The 16,974-nt window shown below is 35.8% G+C and overlaps 1 protein-coding gene across 1 annotated transcript; it reads left to right on the plus strand.

Annotated features, from left to right (window-relative positions):
• The first annotated feature begins 13,646 nt into the window (after nucleotides 1-13,646).
• Nucleotides 13,647-14,804, plus strand: LOC133816758 (uncharacterized). Its single transcript, XM_062249082.1, has 2 exons — nucleotides 13,647-14,189; nucleotides 14,702-14,804. The coding sequence occupies exon 1, from the start codon at nucleotides 13,713-13,715 to the stop codon at nucleotides 14,145-14,147; it is 435 nt and encodes a 144-aa protein (XP_062105066.1). The 5' UTR covers nucleotides 13,647-13,712; the 3' UTR covers nucleotides 14,148-14,189; nucleotides 14,702-14,804.
• Nucleotides 14,805-16,974: the final 2,170 nt, after the last annotated feature.

Raw genomic sequence — 16,974 nt, forward strand, 5'->3', positions numbered from 1 at the left:
AGAAGAAAAAGAAAAAAGATGCTCATTCATGAGTTCATCAATCAAACTTGAGGGGTCCATCCCTCTCCCACTTTAATAGGGAGAAAGAAAAAAAAGTTCACTTGCCTTTTAGATGGGTAATTTAATACTATTTTTTGTTTTCAAAATCTTGGGGAGAATCCCATTATTTGTCTTATCTTATTAAAATTGTCATTTGTGTATATTTAATTATTTATATAAAAGAGATTGGGAAAAAAAAATACCATATTTATAATTATAAAATACAATTGTTGGGATGTTTATGATTGTTGTTAGGTGACAAGTGGAATTTGCAGAAGATATTAAATATGAAGATTGTTTCATCCTGAAAAGGGGTACTAACTAATTAATGAATTAAACAATATCATGTAATTTATATTATATATTGTCCTATTTTAGTATTATAGTCTTTCTCTTGGAATTAATTTAATACTTGTTATTTACTTAATAATATTGTAATACTTTATATAGTAAAAATTAGATCACAATTATATATTTTTGTTCACTAATTTCGGTAAATATTTTTTCTTATAAAAAGTTTGTAAATGTGTTTTAAATTATTATATTTAATCTCTTTTAGATTTAAACTGTATTTATAAATTTTTATCAATAAAAAATATTTATCAAAATGATTGAAAATGTATGGCTTGAATTACAAGGGTAACTCTGCATATTAACATTTCTTTACTCCATTATTATAAACATATATCCCTTTCAAAGTTTTTCACAAAAATAATCCTATACCCATTTGAAAAGTCTCAATTACCCTTTGGACAAATTAGGACTCTTTTTCTCTTCTCTTCTCTAATGATTTTGCAGCCACAAACTACCATCAATTTTTGTGCTCTTTCTTTCTTCTCAACTCATTCATGGAATGCAAGTACTACCTTCATTTAATTCGAATTTGTGTTCTTTCTTTTAAACATTTGTCAAAGTTGAAGGAAGAAAAAGTTTTTGATAATGGCTAAATGTTATTGTTGTTTATATATTATGGGTATGTTATATAATAGTTTATAATTATTTTTCAAACTATTTTGGGCTGAAAACTTTGCCAAAAAAAATGAATTTTATATTGACCTCTGCCTCTCTCCGCGATAAGGTTCTCACGGGAAAAAGGGTTTTTGGTTTTGTGTTATTACATTAATTACTAGGAAAGGGCTTGACATGATGAATTTTTGTGATTTTGGGTTTTCATGTTCGGACCAAATTCGAACCTGGTTCATACCAAGTTCACACATTGTTCGGACATAGTTCGGACCAAGTTCAAACATTCTTCATACTAAGTTTGGACCTTGTTCTGACTTTGTTGGACCAAGTTCGGACCTTATTCAGACCTTTTTTCGGACCTTGTTTAGACATAGTAATGATTAAGTTTGGACCGAATTTAGACTAGGTTAAGACCATGTTCGAACAAGGTCCGAACCATGTCCAAACTTGGTTCGAACAAGGTCCGAACTTGGTCCGAACCATGTCTAAACAATGTCCAAATCATGTTTGGCCTTTGTCCGAACAAGGTCTTAATCATGTTTGCACTTTGTCTGAATCATGTCCAAACTTGTTTTGAACCATGTTCGAACCCAAAAACCCTAAATCCCATATTTCAATAGAAATTCATAATGTCAACATAAAATTAATATTTTTGGTTGGTTTCTAAGCCTATATTAGGGCGAAAAACACACATAAATTATTTTATAACATACTCACAACTTATAAATAACAAAATAACTTTCTCATTATCAATTGCTTCAAATACTCATTTCTCCTTCAACTTTGGGGAATTTTTCAAAAGAATATTGATGTTAAAACTATAGAGTATGAGTTCTTTTGGTCAATCGAATTCTGTCTTTTATCTTTTGTGATTTAGATTTTGTTATGATGATTTAGAGAAAATATGAGTAGAAGAAGATAGTTGGTGCATTGGACTTTTTCTCTTGATCATGGTGAGAAGAAAATGTGGTTGCTGCAAAACGTGAGAGAGGAGAAAGAAAAGGTTGAAAGAGAAGAGATAGCCCTAATTTGTGTTAAGGGTATTTGAGACTTTTTAAGTGGGTTTGAAGTTATTTTTGTGAAAAACTTTGAAAGGGATAAATATTTATAATAAAGGAGAAAAAAATGGTTAATACATGGAGTTACCCATTTACAATATGCAAAGTATTTTTTTTTGGTAAATCAGCTAGCTTTGTATTATGCACAACTATTACAAACTTTAATCAATTACAACCTCTCACTAAAACAAAACACAATTAATTACAAAGTAAATTCCTCACCCAACTTAAATCCTCAATACTTAGATTCTTAGCCAACAACCAGCTAAATCTATGACAAATTTGAAACTTAATATGTTGAATTATATACCCTATAAGAGGCAGCTGCAGATTCCATAAAGCTGAGTTCCTAGCTACCCAAATATGGTATATACAAGCACAAATTGCACTAGTATAAGCTCTCCTTCTGCAAGAAGAATGCTTACTCCTTCTGATCCAGTTCAACAACCCAGGCAGTTCAAAACGAAAAGAACCTATTCCTAACCAATTCAAGATGGGTTCCAAGCAACGTGTACTGAACTTACACTCAAAGAATAGGTGCCGATGACTTTCTGGACAAAGACCACAGATTACACACATAGTCTCTTGAGTAACTCCAAATCTGTGAAGCCTATCCCTCGTCGGCAACCTCTGTTTTAACACCAGCCAAGCAATAAATTTGTGCTTTGGATGACCAAGTCTATCCCATATTGCTGCATAATTCCATCTGGTTTCTGCATTATTCTTCATCAGAATGTAAGCTTTAGCAACACTGTACTGATCCCAGGCGGAGAGCTTTTGATGATATATGACCTTTAATCCATCTTTAACTCTAACCAATTGCTTCCAATACCAGCTGCTAGAGCTAGGAGCCACATAGTCCCACCAATCCTGCTGTTTTATGTAGACCGCATGAATCCACTTAACCCACATATTGTCTTCCTTGTTAGCTAACGCCCAAACATATTTCCCTAGAGCACACTTGTTCCAAAGACCAATATCCTTGAAACCCAGACCTCCATGCTGCTTTGGTTTACAAATCTCTGCCCAAGAAATTCGCCCAGGGCCTTCCATATTATCTCCATTCTTCCATAAGAAGCCTCGACAAATCTGATTGATTCTATCTATCACTGAACAAGGAAGAATAATCATTTGGGACCAGTAAGTATTAATGGACATCAACACTGAGTTAATAAGTACACATTTCCCTGCATAAGAAAGGTTTCTAGTACTCCAAATTCGAATCCTTTTCACCATTTTCTCAACCAAACACTCACACTCAGTTTTGGTAATTCTTTTGTTGCTAATTGACATCCCAAGATACTTGAAAGGCAACTTGCTACGTTGCAAGCCAGAAGCTTCAGTAAGCTGAAACCAACTCTCCTCATTAAGCCCAACACCATAAATTGCAGATTTCATTTTATTAGCCTTCAAACCAGATGTCTCCGAAAACAGCTGAAAACCTCTCAATAATAAGTAAGCTGCCTTGAAATCTCCTTTGCTAAACATCAGTAAATCATCAGCAAAGCACATATGAGTTAGCTGTAAGTTGCTGCATCTGTGATGATATTTGAAATCCGGATGCTTAGCTACTTTAGCTAAAATTCGAGAGAGGTACTCCATTCCTATCACAAACAATAAAGGGAACATCGGGTCCCCTTGTCTCACTCCTCTTCTAGCAGAAATAAGTCTAGTAGGCACCCCATTAATCATAAGAGAGAACCTAGCTGTTGTTACACACTTCATTATTAACTGAACAAACTTATTAGGGAACTTAAGTGCAGTCATCATCTCCTGTAAGAAATTCCAGTCCAGAGCATCATAGGCTTTTTGCAAATCTATTTTAAAAAGGCAAGATGCTTGAGCATTCCTCCTCCCATACCCCCTAACTAGATCTTGACACAACATTATATTATGTGCAATATTCCTGCCTTTAATAAAACCACTTTGGTTCTCTGAAATGATTGAAGGAAGAATCTCTCTGAGTCTAGAACAGATCATTTTGGTGGCTATCTTGTACACCACAATATATATACAAAGTATTAACTAAACAACAATTGTACTAAGTTTATTTTAGGAACAATCGTATAAAATGATATATTCCTTATATCTATATATATGTGGAAGACTTCTTAATGGTTACTACCTATAGATGAGTACTAAGAATTATGATGATGTGACAACATAGTAACTTAGTATAGAAAGTCACCAACAGGTAAATATTTTTTTTATATTAATTTCGTTTTTTTTTTGCCATAATTAATGTTGTTTCCAACTAATGAGAGACACTAGCTATATTTAGAAATTGACGTGTATTTGAAAAATAAAAAGTTTACAATATTATATTTTCATAATAAATACACATTTTTCATCAGGTGATCCTTCCAAAAATTTGAAAAAATCAAAATTTATTTTTAGCAATATTAATTAACAACTATAAATATGAACCATTGATCTTAATCCAGTCGTTAATATTAAAGTAACCATCCATATGTATTAACTATTAAGAGTGCACACGTGTAATGCCCATTTACTTAGTTTTATTTATTTTTAAAATGTATTAATTTATTTTTATCATATTTTTGAAATTATCATCGATTTTAAATAAATAAACAATATCATATATTAAAAGAATGATATAAACATATTAAAAAAAATTAACGAAAACATTGTTTATAGTTTCAAAAAAAAAAACATGATAACTTTTTAAATCACAAATTGTCTTGTTTACCTTTATTTAAGGTACAAAATATTTTAACATGATATTTTTCAAAGCACACTTCTGTGATTGAAAATAAAACTTGTTTACTCTTGATAGATACTTTCTTATGTAGTTACGTAATCAAACTCTTTATACAACACACTACATTTATACATAATGCATTTATAATGTTTGTTATTACTTGATATGAATATATATATATATTTGAAAAAATATATAAATTGATAAAAAAAATTAAGATTATGTATTAAGTATTATTATAATAATGATAATTTATATATTTGAATTTATACTAATAAAATATAATTTAATAATAATTATATTTTATAATATGTACAATTTTATTGATTTAATTATTAAATATCTAATGTTTAGCCCAAAATAAAGCCATCAAGAAGCTAATGTCCTCATTTTTTAAATTGTAGATAAATGACCATTTTATATTGTTGATTACCTAAATTGCCCTTTTTTATAATTTATTTATTTATTTAGGACTGTATGACTTTAATATAGTGGTATATGTATATTAGTTTTGTTTAATTAGTTTTTATTTTGAAGTTATATTGATTTTTTAAGTTTTAGGTTGTTGGTATATTATTTTCCAATTAGTGTATATATTTTTTGTGGTATGGTATATAATTTTTTTTTTGTGATATTTAATTTCTATTTTATTATACATAGTGGTAGTATATAATTTTGTATCATAGTATATACATTTTAATGGTAGTATATAATTTTGTTAGCATAGTATATACATTTTTTAGTAATAATTTTATAAGTTTTGATGGTATATTATTTTTCAACTCAGTATATATATTTTGTGGTATGGTATATCATTCAACAACCTATAAAAAATGAAAAAAAATCAAAATAACTTTATAATAAAAACTAATTAAACAAAACTAATATACATATACCATAATATTAAAATATTTAGAATAAAATAGTAATTTGTTAAAGGGTGTATTTGGTAATATGTGATATTAAATAGATGATTAGGCTATTTTACTACAAAATTAAAAATATGGACATATACTTACTTTCACACAACATTAATGGTCATTTTGCATCCTGCCCCTTAATTTAATCCAAGAATATGTAGATACAAAAATTTTATATAAGAATATATGATACTTGAAGTATATGATTAAATATTTAAAAGAGAAATAAAACAAAATCAACTAGAAAGCTTGTAATTCTAAGTGATAAGTTGTATATACGGTATTGATTAATTAATTTTCAACAAATGTATACCAGTCGTCTACGTTATATATAATTTTACAAACATTATTCAAGTATATAATATTGCATTTGATCTTATCTCAACTGGATCCTAAATCCTCTAATTATTATTCACATCCAATCATTAGAAGAATTTAGTTTCTTGTAAAGAATCATTTTTCATAGGGACAAAAGGGGAAAAGGTAACCAGAAATAAAAGGGCATTTATTTTTTGTCTGGTGGTTTTTTCAATGTGCCATTTTGTAATGGATAGAATTATGGATATGAACTGGATGTGAAACTATGGATGATGATGTGGTAATTTATAATGAGAAATTTGATAAATTATGCTTACATTAGCTTAATAATTAAAATTTGAACCAAAGTTAACCACCATATGATACAAATGCTCATCTTTCATTTAATACCAAAAATACCCCTCTCATAACAAAATCCCATACATTTCCTCTCTAAAATCTTGCAAGAAAGATACACATGGGTAAGTGATTTTCTTTGATTCTTGTTGTTGCTGGTTGTTTTTATGATTTAGAATGCTGTTTAGATGTTGGATCTGTAGTTTGTTGGTATTTTTTGCTGTTTTTTGGGTGAAAATCGTGGTTGGTGAAAATCTGCGTTTTTTTGGGTTCCTTGAGTTTTTTTCTAAATGCCCGATAGTGTCCGATAGAGGCCCGATGCAGGAACGATAGTTGTTGAGTTTCAAGGTTAGGGATGAGGTCCGATGGCCACCCGATGTTTGCCCGATATGTTTGGTTACCCGATGGTTGCCCGATTATTATTTTCAATCTACACACCCTTTTTAAGTACGATAATGGATCGATAGTAGTCCGATATATGCTCGATAGTTGTTATAAAGTTAATGCGGACCTATTAGTACGATTGTACACGATGGTACCCGATGCGGACCTATTAGTACGATGGTACACGATGGTACACGATAGTGATAGAAAAACTTAAATAAAAACCGTACCTTTCAGCTTTTCCCCTGCCCATTTCCCGTTCCCTCCCAAAACTCTTCACTCCCACAAAACCATCGAGCAACATAACTACTCTCACCCGATGCCTCTCTCTCCCTCACCCACCCTCACCCGACGCTTCTCTCTCCCTCACCCGACGGTCGGAAAAACCCCCACCGGAGACGAAGAAAAACCAAGCCTCACCGGAGAAGAAAAACCAACACCCCATTACGCAAAAATGTCTAGGGTATGTGTTTTTTTTTCAATTTCTTTTCCATTGGAAAATGTTATAGTATGTATTGTTGAATTTGACTATGTGAAATCTGACTATGTGAAATCTGATAAACCGTAAAATTTTGAAAAAAATTTATGGGTTTTTTAGAGGTACGATAGGGTACGATAGTGGGTCGATAGGGGTATGATAGTATTTGTGTTTCTCATAACTTTAGGTTGAAGATGAGTGTACGATAGGGGTACGATAGTGGTTCGACGTTGGTACGATAGGTTTGTGTTTTCTGATAACTTGAGGTTGAAGATGGAGGTACGATAGGGTACGATGTTGGGTACGATGTGTGCCTGATAGTGGGAACAAATGGTTGTGTTGTTATAATCCGATGGTGTACGATGTGAGGTACGATTGTGCATGTAATGCCCCGGATTCCCTATTATGGTTAATGGCTGGATTAGTAGGCCGGGAGGGCCATAACAGTTTAATTATGCCATTAAATGTGTTTATGCATGCTTATGAGAATTATATTATAATATGATGTTAAATGTGTGCATGTGAATCCACATTTGTTTACAGAAGTATTTTGGTAATTTGGCCCGTTGAGGGTATAATTGAATATTTGGTTGCGTGTTAATGATATATTGTGAGACCACATTATAATGTGGATTGGTTCGAGTATTCCGACATGAGACGATCGTTGAACGGGATTTATCGGTTTGGTCATAACAGGGTTGAGCTCGGGGCTCGGGGTGAGTCTCAGGGTGTTATTAATGATTATAGCGTTACCGGGGATTTTAGGGTAACGAGGTATGAATTATTGGTGTTTGAGGATTTTGAGATTAGCGGGAATTGGGAAGCGTTAATTATAATTAACGGGTTAAGCGAAAAGTACCAATTTTGCCCTTGAGTTGGTTTAAGAGGCTTTGGATGGCACAAGGGTATTTTGGTCTTTTTAGGGAGGATATATATGATGTTTAGTGGCTGTAGAAGGTGGTGGAATAAACAGAACAAAACAGAGGCACTCTCATCTTCCTCTCCCGTACATCATCCTCTTCACTTCTCCTTTGAGGGTTTTGAGTTCTTGGTGGAGTTTCAAGCTAGGGAAACTTAAAGGCTGGGTTGGGGACTTGGTTCAGCTTGTAAGGGGGGGTTTAAAGCTAGTTTCAAGGTGAGTTTTGGTCATATAACACAGCTGGTACTCTGTTTTCGTTTTAGTTTTTGAATCATGGATTTTGGTGTGGGAAATGAGAATCAAAGGGGGTTTTGGTGTTAGTTTGATTGGGGTTTGATGTGAGTGAGCTAAGGGAGTTGTTTGGGGGTTAAATTGCGTGTTAGGAAGAGGTTTTATGAGGGTTGGAGGGACTGGTTTGAGAGGAAGAAGCACAGGGGAAAAAAACTGGTTCGTGTGGCCGACTTAGCCATTCTGGGCTGAGCGCCGCGGCGCAGCAGGGGAGCGTCACGGCCCTTGGCGTCTGGCAGATGGGGAGCCTCTCTGTTTGGAGGCGCGCTGCGGCGCAGCAGAGGGTGGCCGCGGCCCTTAAGGCCAATTTTGCCAAAATGTGGTTTTTAGCTTGGGGAATCAAACCATAGGCCTCGGGGTTGGACCTAGTACCCGGTTGGGTAGTATTTGATGTCTCGGGGGTTGGGATTTGGTTTGGGATCCCTCGGTTATCATTTTTATTGATAAATTCTATAATTTGGTTATGACCAGGTGACCGTCAAGGAATTTAAAGGTTGATCGTTCTCAGGGGTCGTTCATATTATAATTCTCACTCGAACCAGAGGTAAGAAAACAGTGTATGAATACAGTTGCACCCTGTATAGGTATATGACATGCATGGTTTGATATTGAGGCATGTTGGTTGATATATGTGGACGTGGATTGCATATTAAATGCTAGTGAACGCTGATTACCTACTTGAGACACTGACTAGTCAGGGACCGACTCTAAAGTCGATGATCATGCATTGAATGGCTCTATGGCATTAATGCAGGACCGACCCTAAGGTCGAAGAACTTATAAGCGCTTGCCTAGTCTACGACCAGATGACTATAGCCAAGGTATATGACCCCGGTGACCGTTTGTCACATGGCTAAGGGACGTTGTCCATAGTTTCGACTCTAGAGTCGTGAGGAAGGTTATGTTGGTGACTAATCACCATACACCTGTCCTGACCAAGCTTATGAAAGAATCACCTATATTCTAAGCCCTGGTGACCCTATCGTCACATGGCTAGAGGGAGCGATGCTCACTATTGTGACTTTTGGCTATTGTCACCTATTTGTTTGGACTGGTAGTCCTGAATGGTTATTATGATCGTTGTTGATATTATATCATGTCTTATTGCGTTTTCTTACTGGGCCTTGGCTCATGGGTGCTATGTGGTGCAGGTAAAGGAAAGGAAAAGCTTAATCAACCCTGAGTGGAGAGCTTGGGCGATGTGGTGTACATACAGGGCCGCTTGACCGCCACGGTCAAGGAGTTCTCAGAGGGACTAGGGGTTTACCCTACTTTTGCCGCTTAGGCCGGCGGGGACTGTAAATTTGAAACCGTAGCAACTCTTTTGTATTACGAACTACCTGTAAACATTTTGAAAGGCTCATGAGCAGTTTATTTACTTAATGAAATGTACCCTTTCCTTTTTATTGGTTTTTCACCTTAACCTGATAATAGCACTTAGATCACGTTTTTAACCAAAGGACTCGGGTAGCGAGTCAAATTTCCGGTTCACTGTTCACCGTAACTGTTCTGGGGTAACCAGGGCGTTACAGTGCACGATATTGTTATAGTTCCAGTTTTTCATTGGTGTCCGATATGGTGCGATAGTGTCCGATAGTTGCTCGATAGTATATTGCAGAATATAATATTTGATGATTTTTTTTGTTATTCTATTTAATTGGGTATTTATTTTTTTTATGCAGAACTTAAGACCTCCACAACTGAAAGTTCCAGTAGAGGAACATTTTACGAGACGTATCACTTGGCGCGACAGTTGGTACTTTCCAAAGATTAAAGCAAAATTTATACAGTGTGGTTTATTGGATAGGGTGAAGGAATCCCCTTTCAAACAGTTCTTCATGGCGGAACCATTAAATTTTTCTGGTGCCTTAGTCCATCAGCTGTTGTTGCACAAATTCAGAGGGGAGAAGACTGACGAAGTCCAGTTTTATATTGGTAAAAAAAGATGTAGATTTAGCCAATTGGAGTTCGCTTTAGTTACTGGTTTAAATTTTGAGGCCGGACCGTCTGAAGCTGAGATTAAAGCGAAGACCACTTCGGATCGGTTGATTCTTGAGTACTTCAATGGTCATTCCCCAGTGAGCATAGGGCAACTGCGCAGAACTTTTGAGAGTTGTCAAATAGTTGATGATGTGTACAAGATGGGTTTGTGCTTATTAGTTGAGGGTGTTTTGAAAGGTCGAGAGGAGAAGTTGATGGTTTGGACTGACATGCTGAAGATGGTAGATGACGTTGGCTTCTTTTTCCAGTACCCGTGGGGGAAGATATCATACCAGAAGTTGTTACAAACTTGTCAAAAAGACTTTGTTGAAATGAAGAAGCATTTACAGAAGAAGATTGAGAAAGGAAAGACTCAGAAGGAGGCCAAGTACTCTATTTATGGGTATGCTGCAGCATTGCAGTATTGGGCTTTTGAGTCCATCATTGAGTTGGGTCAGGATTATGCTGTGAGATTGGGCCAAGGCATTCCAAGAATGATCAACTGGCAGAGCAAGGAGAAAGTAGAGATACACAAAGAGCAACTCATTAAGTTGTTTGCCAAAAATGTGAGCTTTTACTTTACTTTTGAATGTTCTATATTTTTTTCTAGATATGCAATTTTATGGGTACTGCACGATAGGAATACGATAGGGTACGATTTGAGTACGATTATGGGGTTATTTTGTGGTTTTTTGTTGTAATGACCCACTAATCTAGACTCTTGGACCATTATCGAACTATACATACAAATTCTTACTAAAACATACATTTGCAAAAATACCATAATTTATTATAAACTTGTAGAAACAAAGGTTACTTTCATAAAAATAAGTAGGATATGGATACCCATTGTCTTTAAAACAAAAATAACTTGAAATGAAAAGAGTTACATAGAAAATGCGGAAAATACATGTAAAACCATAAAAAAAAAAGTAAAATGAGACTACATCCTCGAATCGAATAACGCTTGGCCCCTTGACTCCATTCATCATCGATACACATCCTCTAAGCGTCACGAATCTTACCGCCTCTAAAGCTATTTTCCTGCACATAAAACAAAAAGGAATGAGCCTAATGCCCAGCAAGGAAAATCTAACACATAGTCATAAACATAAATTTCATAATAAACGTAAAGACATATCATAACACTTAATAGATACACTTATTATAATGGCCATTATTACTTGGGGTCCCATAGACTAAACAAGCTTATGCCCATGAGATTAGTGGTGTCCTACTAGCTAAGTAGGCATATGCCCATAATCTTTTTGGGGACTTGTTAGTCAAATAGGGCATAAGCCCAAGCCTACAAACATACATATTCATAACACATTTAATAACATAAAACATAAGATAACATAAGCATATAACATATTGATTCTAGCCTATTTTCCTTACCAAAGTTACCGGGATATGTGGACTGAGTTGGGACTTTTTGGAACACTCCTAATAACCATTAAAAAGAGTGAGTCTAAAGAAGAAAAGAGATGAAATGAAAGGGATGGAAAGACTAAACCATTGAAAGTTACACTTACCAAAACTTATGTGCTCAAGAGCTTAGATTTCCTAACCAAAATAAAATGGGGTTAGGAGACTGAGTAGAAGATTAAGAGAAGGGAAAATAACTTAAAACAAATGAACTAGAGTTTTGGTTACCTCAAAGACTTGTAAGATCAAATTACACCACAACCGAAATACTATAGAACCTCACTTCCCAAAGTGTTTGATAAGCTTATGATGTTGAAGCTTATGATTTTCCCAAACCAGGTGTTTACACTCTCACACTCACTTAACACTAGCAGCTTCTGAATTTAGAGCAAAAGGTGAATAATGGCTGGGTACTAGGTCCTATTTATAGAGTTTGGGAATGAAAGTATCTTGATTTTACTTGAATAAAAATAATGGCTTTTTAGGTGTAAATCATTTGAATAATCGTTCAGTAGAGGCTGAAGACTCGTTCAAAAGATGCTGGACTTTTGAAGAAGTTTGAATGGCTGAAAGGAAAAGAATTCAAAAATGTTTGAATTTATGCTGGAGGAGGCTATATATCGCCCCCTGTAGGCGATATATCGCCTGGGCCAGTATGCCCGAGGCGACCGTGCATCGTCTCGTGTTTTCCGTATCTACGTGCTGCGATATATCGCCCCCTATAGCTGCGATATACCGGCACACACTGAATATTTAAACACAAAATTACACATTTTTAGCTAAGTTTGAATGGAGTAAACAGCCTTGACTAAGCCTTCAACGTATTCAAAGCTGCTGACTGACCCTATAACATTCAAACTTTACCCTTATTTATTTAAACCTCAAAAATACTTAATCCTTAATTACCCATTCATAACATGTGCTTAAAATCCTATTGGTTGATATCTAAACCTTATAGTATAATAAATATAATCCTTAATTATCAGTCATATAATCAAACCTTAGGTTATACTTAATATTCTTAAACTATAGGTTAAACTTAGAAAATATATAAGTACTACTATGAGTGTCCAAATAATTCCCGGTCTGAACCAAAAATCCACAGTAACAAAGATAATACTACTAAACAATTAGCTAAGTAAAGTTCTTGGACTCTACATTTGTCAACTGTTTGAAAACTGGCTAAGGGGTACGATTTGGTACGATGATGGTCCGATGGGGGTACGATATGCATTCTTTATTAATGTTGTTGTAGAGGTACGATATTGGTACGATGTTGTACGATGATGGTACGATAGTTAGCAAGTAATTCTCACTTACGGGTACGATATTGTTATGTTATGGGTACGATAATTGCATGATATGGGTACGATATGGTACGATTGGGGTATGATAGTGTACCATTTTTCACCGATGACAATTACTTATTTTTTATATTGTTTTGCTTTCCAATCTAAATATGCATTGTTTTTTGTGGCAGTTGACAGTATACCCCTACTTGTGTGCCCGACCTGCTGAAGAACAGTATGTGAGGACCCTTACAGACAATGAAGCCCCATTGTATGTGGACATGAGGTTAGAGGAACTAGAGGTGGGTCCCGATGGACAGCCTACACAGGAAGCCTTACAGAGCCAGGCTGAAAAGCTTGTTGAAAAGTTAGCTGAGCAAGCAGAAGCAGCAAATATTTTTAAGGAGGTTCCACCAGCTCAACCTGAGGCACCTGAGGTTCCCCCATCAACACCTCATGCCAGCACCTCCTCCCAAGCTGAGCAACCAGGCTACTCTATGATTTTGGCCAGGATGGAAAAGGTTGAAGGGCAACAAAGTGCCCTTATTAAAGGTCAGTCCGAGATCTTGGGTCAATTGCAGAAGCTGATGACAATGATGGAAGATCTTAGTAGGCCAGCTCCAGATCCACACCCTCAGTCCACTGAAGAAGGCCCTCAGTCTCCTGTAGATGAAGACATTCTCCCTAACGATTACAGACCTGATGATGTAGATGATCACATTTTTCGCACACCAGAGGATATGAAAATTACTGTAATCGGAGATACTGAAGATTCTGAAGTACAATTCTTAAACATAGCTCCACCAGCACCGGAGAAGAGGAGAGAAAGAAAGAGGCCTAGGTGGTTCGATAAGTACACTGCAATGAGGAAAAGGAATAAGAAATCGAAGACAGCAGTGAATGTGGATCCATTGAGGGTTGTTGATGGTAAATTACTTATGACCTTTCACAAGTGGTTGCTTGGCACCATTGGGAATAAATATCCGAGGGAATGCTTCTCAGGGACACACGATGCTGCTTAGTTCCTGAAACTGCATACTCCGAGGACATGGCTTTCTGACTCTGTAAGTTTTCTATAACTTCATAATTAAATAATGTTGAAAATTTATTTAAATATTTCTATATGTAGTGGTACGATATAGGTACGATTGGTGTACGATGGTAGTACGATAATTATAAGTGTCAAATTATAAGCTATTTATATGTCAATGGTACGATTGTGGTACGACATTAGCACGATAGGGGTACGATATAATTTGTTAAGTAGTTACTATTACCATCGTAATTTTAGAATTTGTAGTGGGACGATATAGGTACGATGGTAGTACGATGATGGTACGACAGTGGGATGCTAGTGGGTACGATGTTGTATAATATTAGTTTTTGCCATAAAGGTACGATGATGGTACGACATTAGCACGATATGGGTATGATAGAATGTTTTATTGTTGTTATTTTGTTACTATATTCATGTACGATTGGGGTACGATAGTTACTATATTCATGTCTGATAGTTTTTTGTTTATTTATTTTGGTACGATAATGTGGTTACTGACTTAATTTTCCTTTAATGTAGCATTTAGATGCAGCATTCCATCTTATGAGAAGGCGTCTAGAATTTTATCCTAACGTGTACCCTCAGAAATGTGTTGTTATGCCTACAATTTTTCCCGAATCATTGAAGGCTCAGTGGGATGCTTTTCCAGGTTTTGACTACTCTAGATTTAGTTGGGATGACAGTATATTGGACCTAGTTAGGGGTGATGCAGTCCAGTTCTTACCGAGTTGGCAGAACAAGGAGTTCATTTATTTTGCCCTCTTCTTGAAAGACCAATTGCATTGGGTAGCTGTAGAGGCAGACCTGAATGGGTGGATGCTCAACATCTTTGACTCCAGTATTGGATCAATTTCCGAAAACGATTTGATCAGCTTGATGGTTGACTTGTGTACCATTTTCCCGTCGGTCTTGCGACAGTCCGGTTTATTTGAGAACCATGACGTTATACTCGCGCCTCAGTTGACAGCATCAGAGAGCCAGGTCAGACCCTTCGATTGGAAACTCACTCCACGTGAATTCGTACCGCAAACAAAATCTAGGTGAACTTTATTAAATATCACATATTAATTATTATTTCTTAATTACAAAATTTATTAAATTATTGTTTATTTTCTAATGCAGTGGCGATTGCGGATGTTACGTAATTGAGCATATTGAACATAAGCTTCTACAACTACCATTTGATAATGTAACTGACAATAATATGAAACTTTTTAGGCAAAGGTGGTGTGTAGACTTATTCTACCAAAACTTATGTTGAACGGTCTTAATTTTTTTGAATTGTATAATTTTTTTGATTGCTCTTTTTGTAATTACTACATTTTAATGTGCTTAATCTTTGCATCGTACTATCGTCGATCACTATCGTACTCTATCGTACCCTCACATGCCTCACAAATTTCACGAAACTGTACTGAAACCATACCATCGTACCATTATCGGACCAATATCGTACATTATCGTACCCTAATGTCGTACATTAACTATCGTACTACATCGAGCAACATCGTACCATATTGTAAGATACATTTAAAGAATCATACAACAAACAATATCGTGCATTGTCGTACCAGCATCGTGCACTATCGAACCAACACTGGATTATTACATATTTAAGAGTTTCATAATGGAGAAAAAAACAGAAAAAAAACCTGCAAAATCCAGCACATAACAAATATTACTAGTTCAAGCAGAAATAAAACATAATAGGTCAACTAGAATACAAACAAAACAATTTAACCTTGGTACTTGCAAGACGCTTTGTTGTGCCCTTTACCACCACACTTGCTACAACATCGTTGTATCACAACCTTGTCTCCATTAGAAGGATATCAATTTTTCCTAATTCGTCCGACCTTTTGCTTCTTCGGTCGGCTTACAGGTTTCTTCTCAATCGGTACTCCAACTTGGATGTTCTTAATGTCTTCAGGCAATTCCCAATCATCCTCATCACCAACTGGCATAATTGTCCCCTCATATGTGCTCTTCCAACTCTCTCTTGTGTAATATTGAGAGCACAATGCGTACATGCTAATATTTCGTTCTTGAGCAGCAGCACATGCATGTAGACAAGGAATCTTCATGATTTGGAATAGGGCGCAACTGCATGTTCGTGCCTCCAAATCAACTATACCACCGCTCTGAACTATTCCTCCGGGGTGGACATTAAATGTATAAGGTCCAGCTCTGTCGACGCTTAAGAACCGAGATTTCTCAAATTGACATGACAAGTCCCCCTCCATAACTGGTGATAGAGTCGTGCTACACTTTTCAGCGTTTTCCTTTCGAGTAGCAAACCATGTTTGAATAGTAAACCTGATGAATTCAACAAAAGCAGTGATCGGGAAGGCTCTTGCGGCCTTAGTTTTGCTGTTGAAACTTTCAGCCCAATTACTTGTCATTACATTGTAACGGTCCCCTGGAAAGTACGCACGAACCCATCTTTCAAATCCAATGCCCTCAAGATATAGTGCAACTCGAACATCCATTGCTTTTATCTTCTCAAACTCTCTTTCAAAATCTGTCTTCTTATACGAGTATGCACAACTGTAAATATGATCCGTGAAGCAATCAGTCTTGAACTTGCTAGCCACGTTCATAATAATTTGGTGGTAGCATGCGCCATGGGGTGCATCAGGGAAGACAAGTTCCAAAGCATGAACAATGCTTTGATGCCTATCCGATACGAATGCTAAGTTCTCAACATCACCAATCGCTTGTTTCAACTTCCTCATGAAATAGGTCCAAGAGTCGTGGTTCTCACTGTCAACTATTGCGAAAGCAATCGGAAA

The sequence above is a fragment of the Humulus lupulus genome, chromosome 2 (genome assembly GCF_963169125.1).
Source record: "Humulus lupulus chromosome 2, drHumLupu1.1, whole genome shotgun sequence".
NCBI classification, from domain to species: domain Eukaryota; kingdom Viridiplantae; phylum Streptophyta; class Magnoliopsida; order Rosales; family Cannabaceae; genus Humulus; species Humulus lupulus.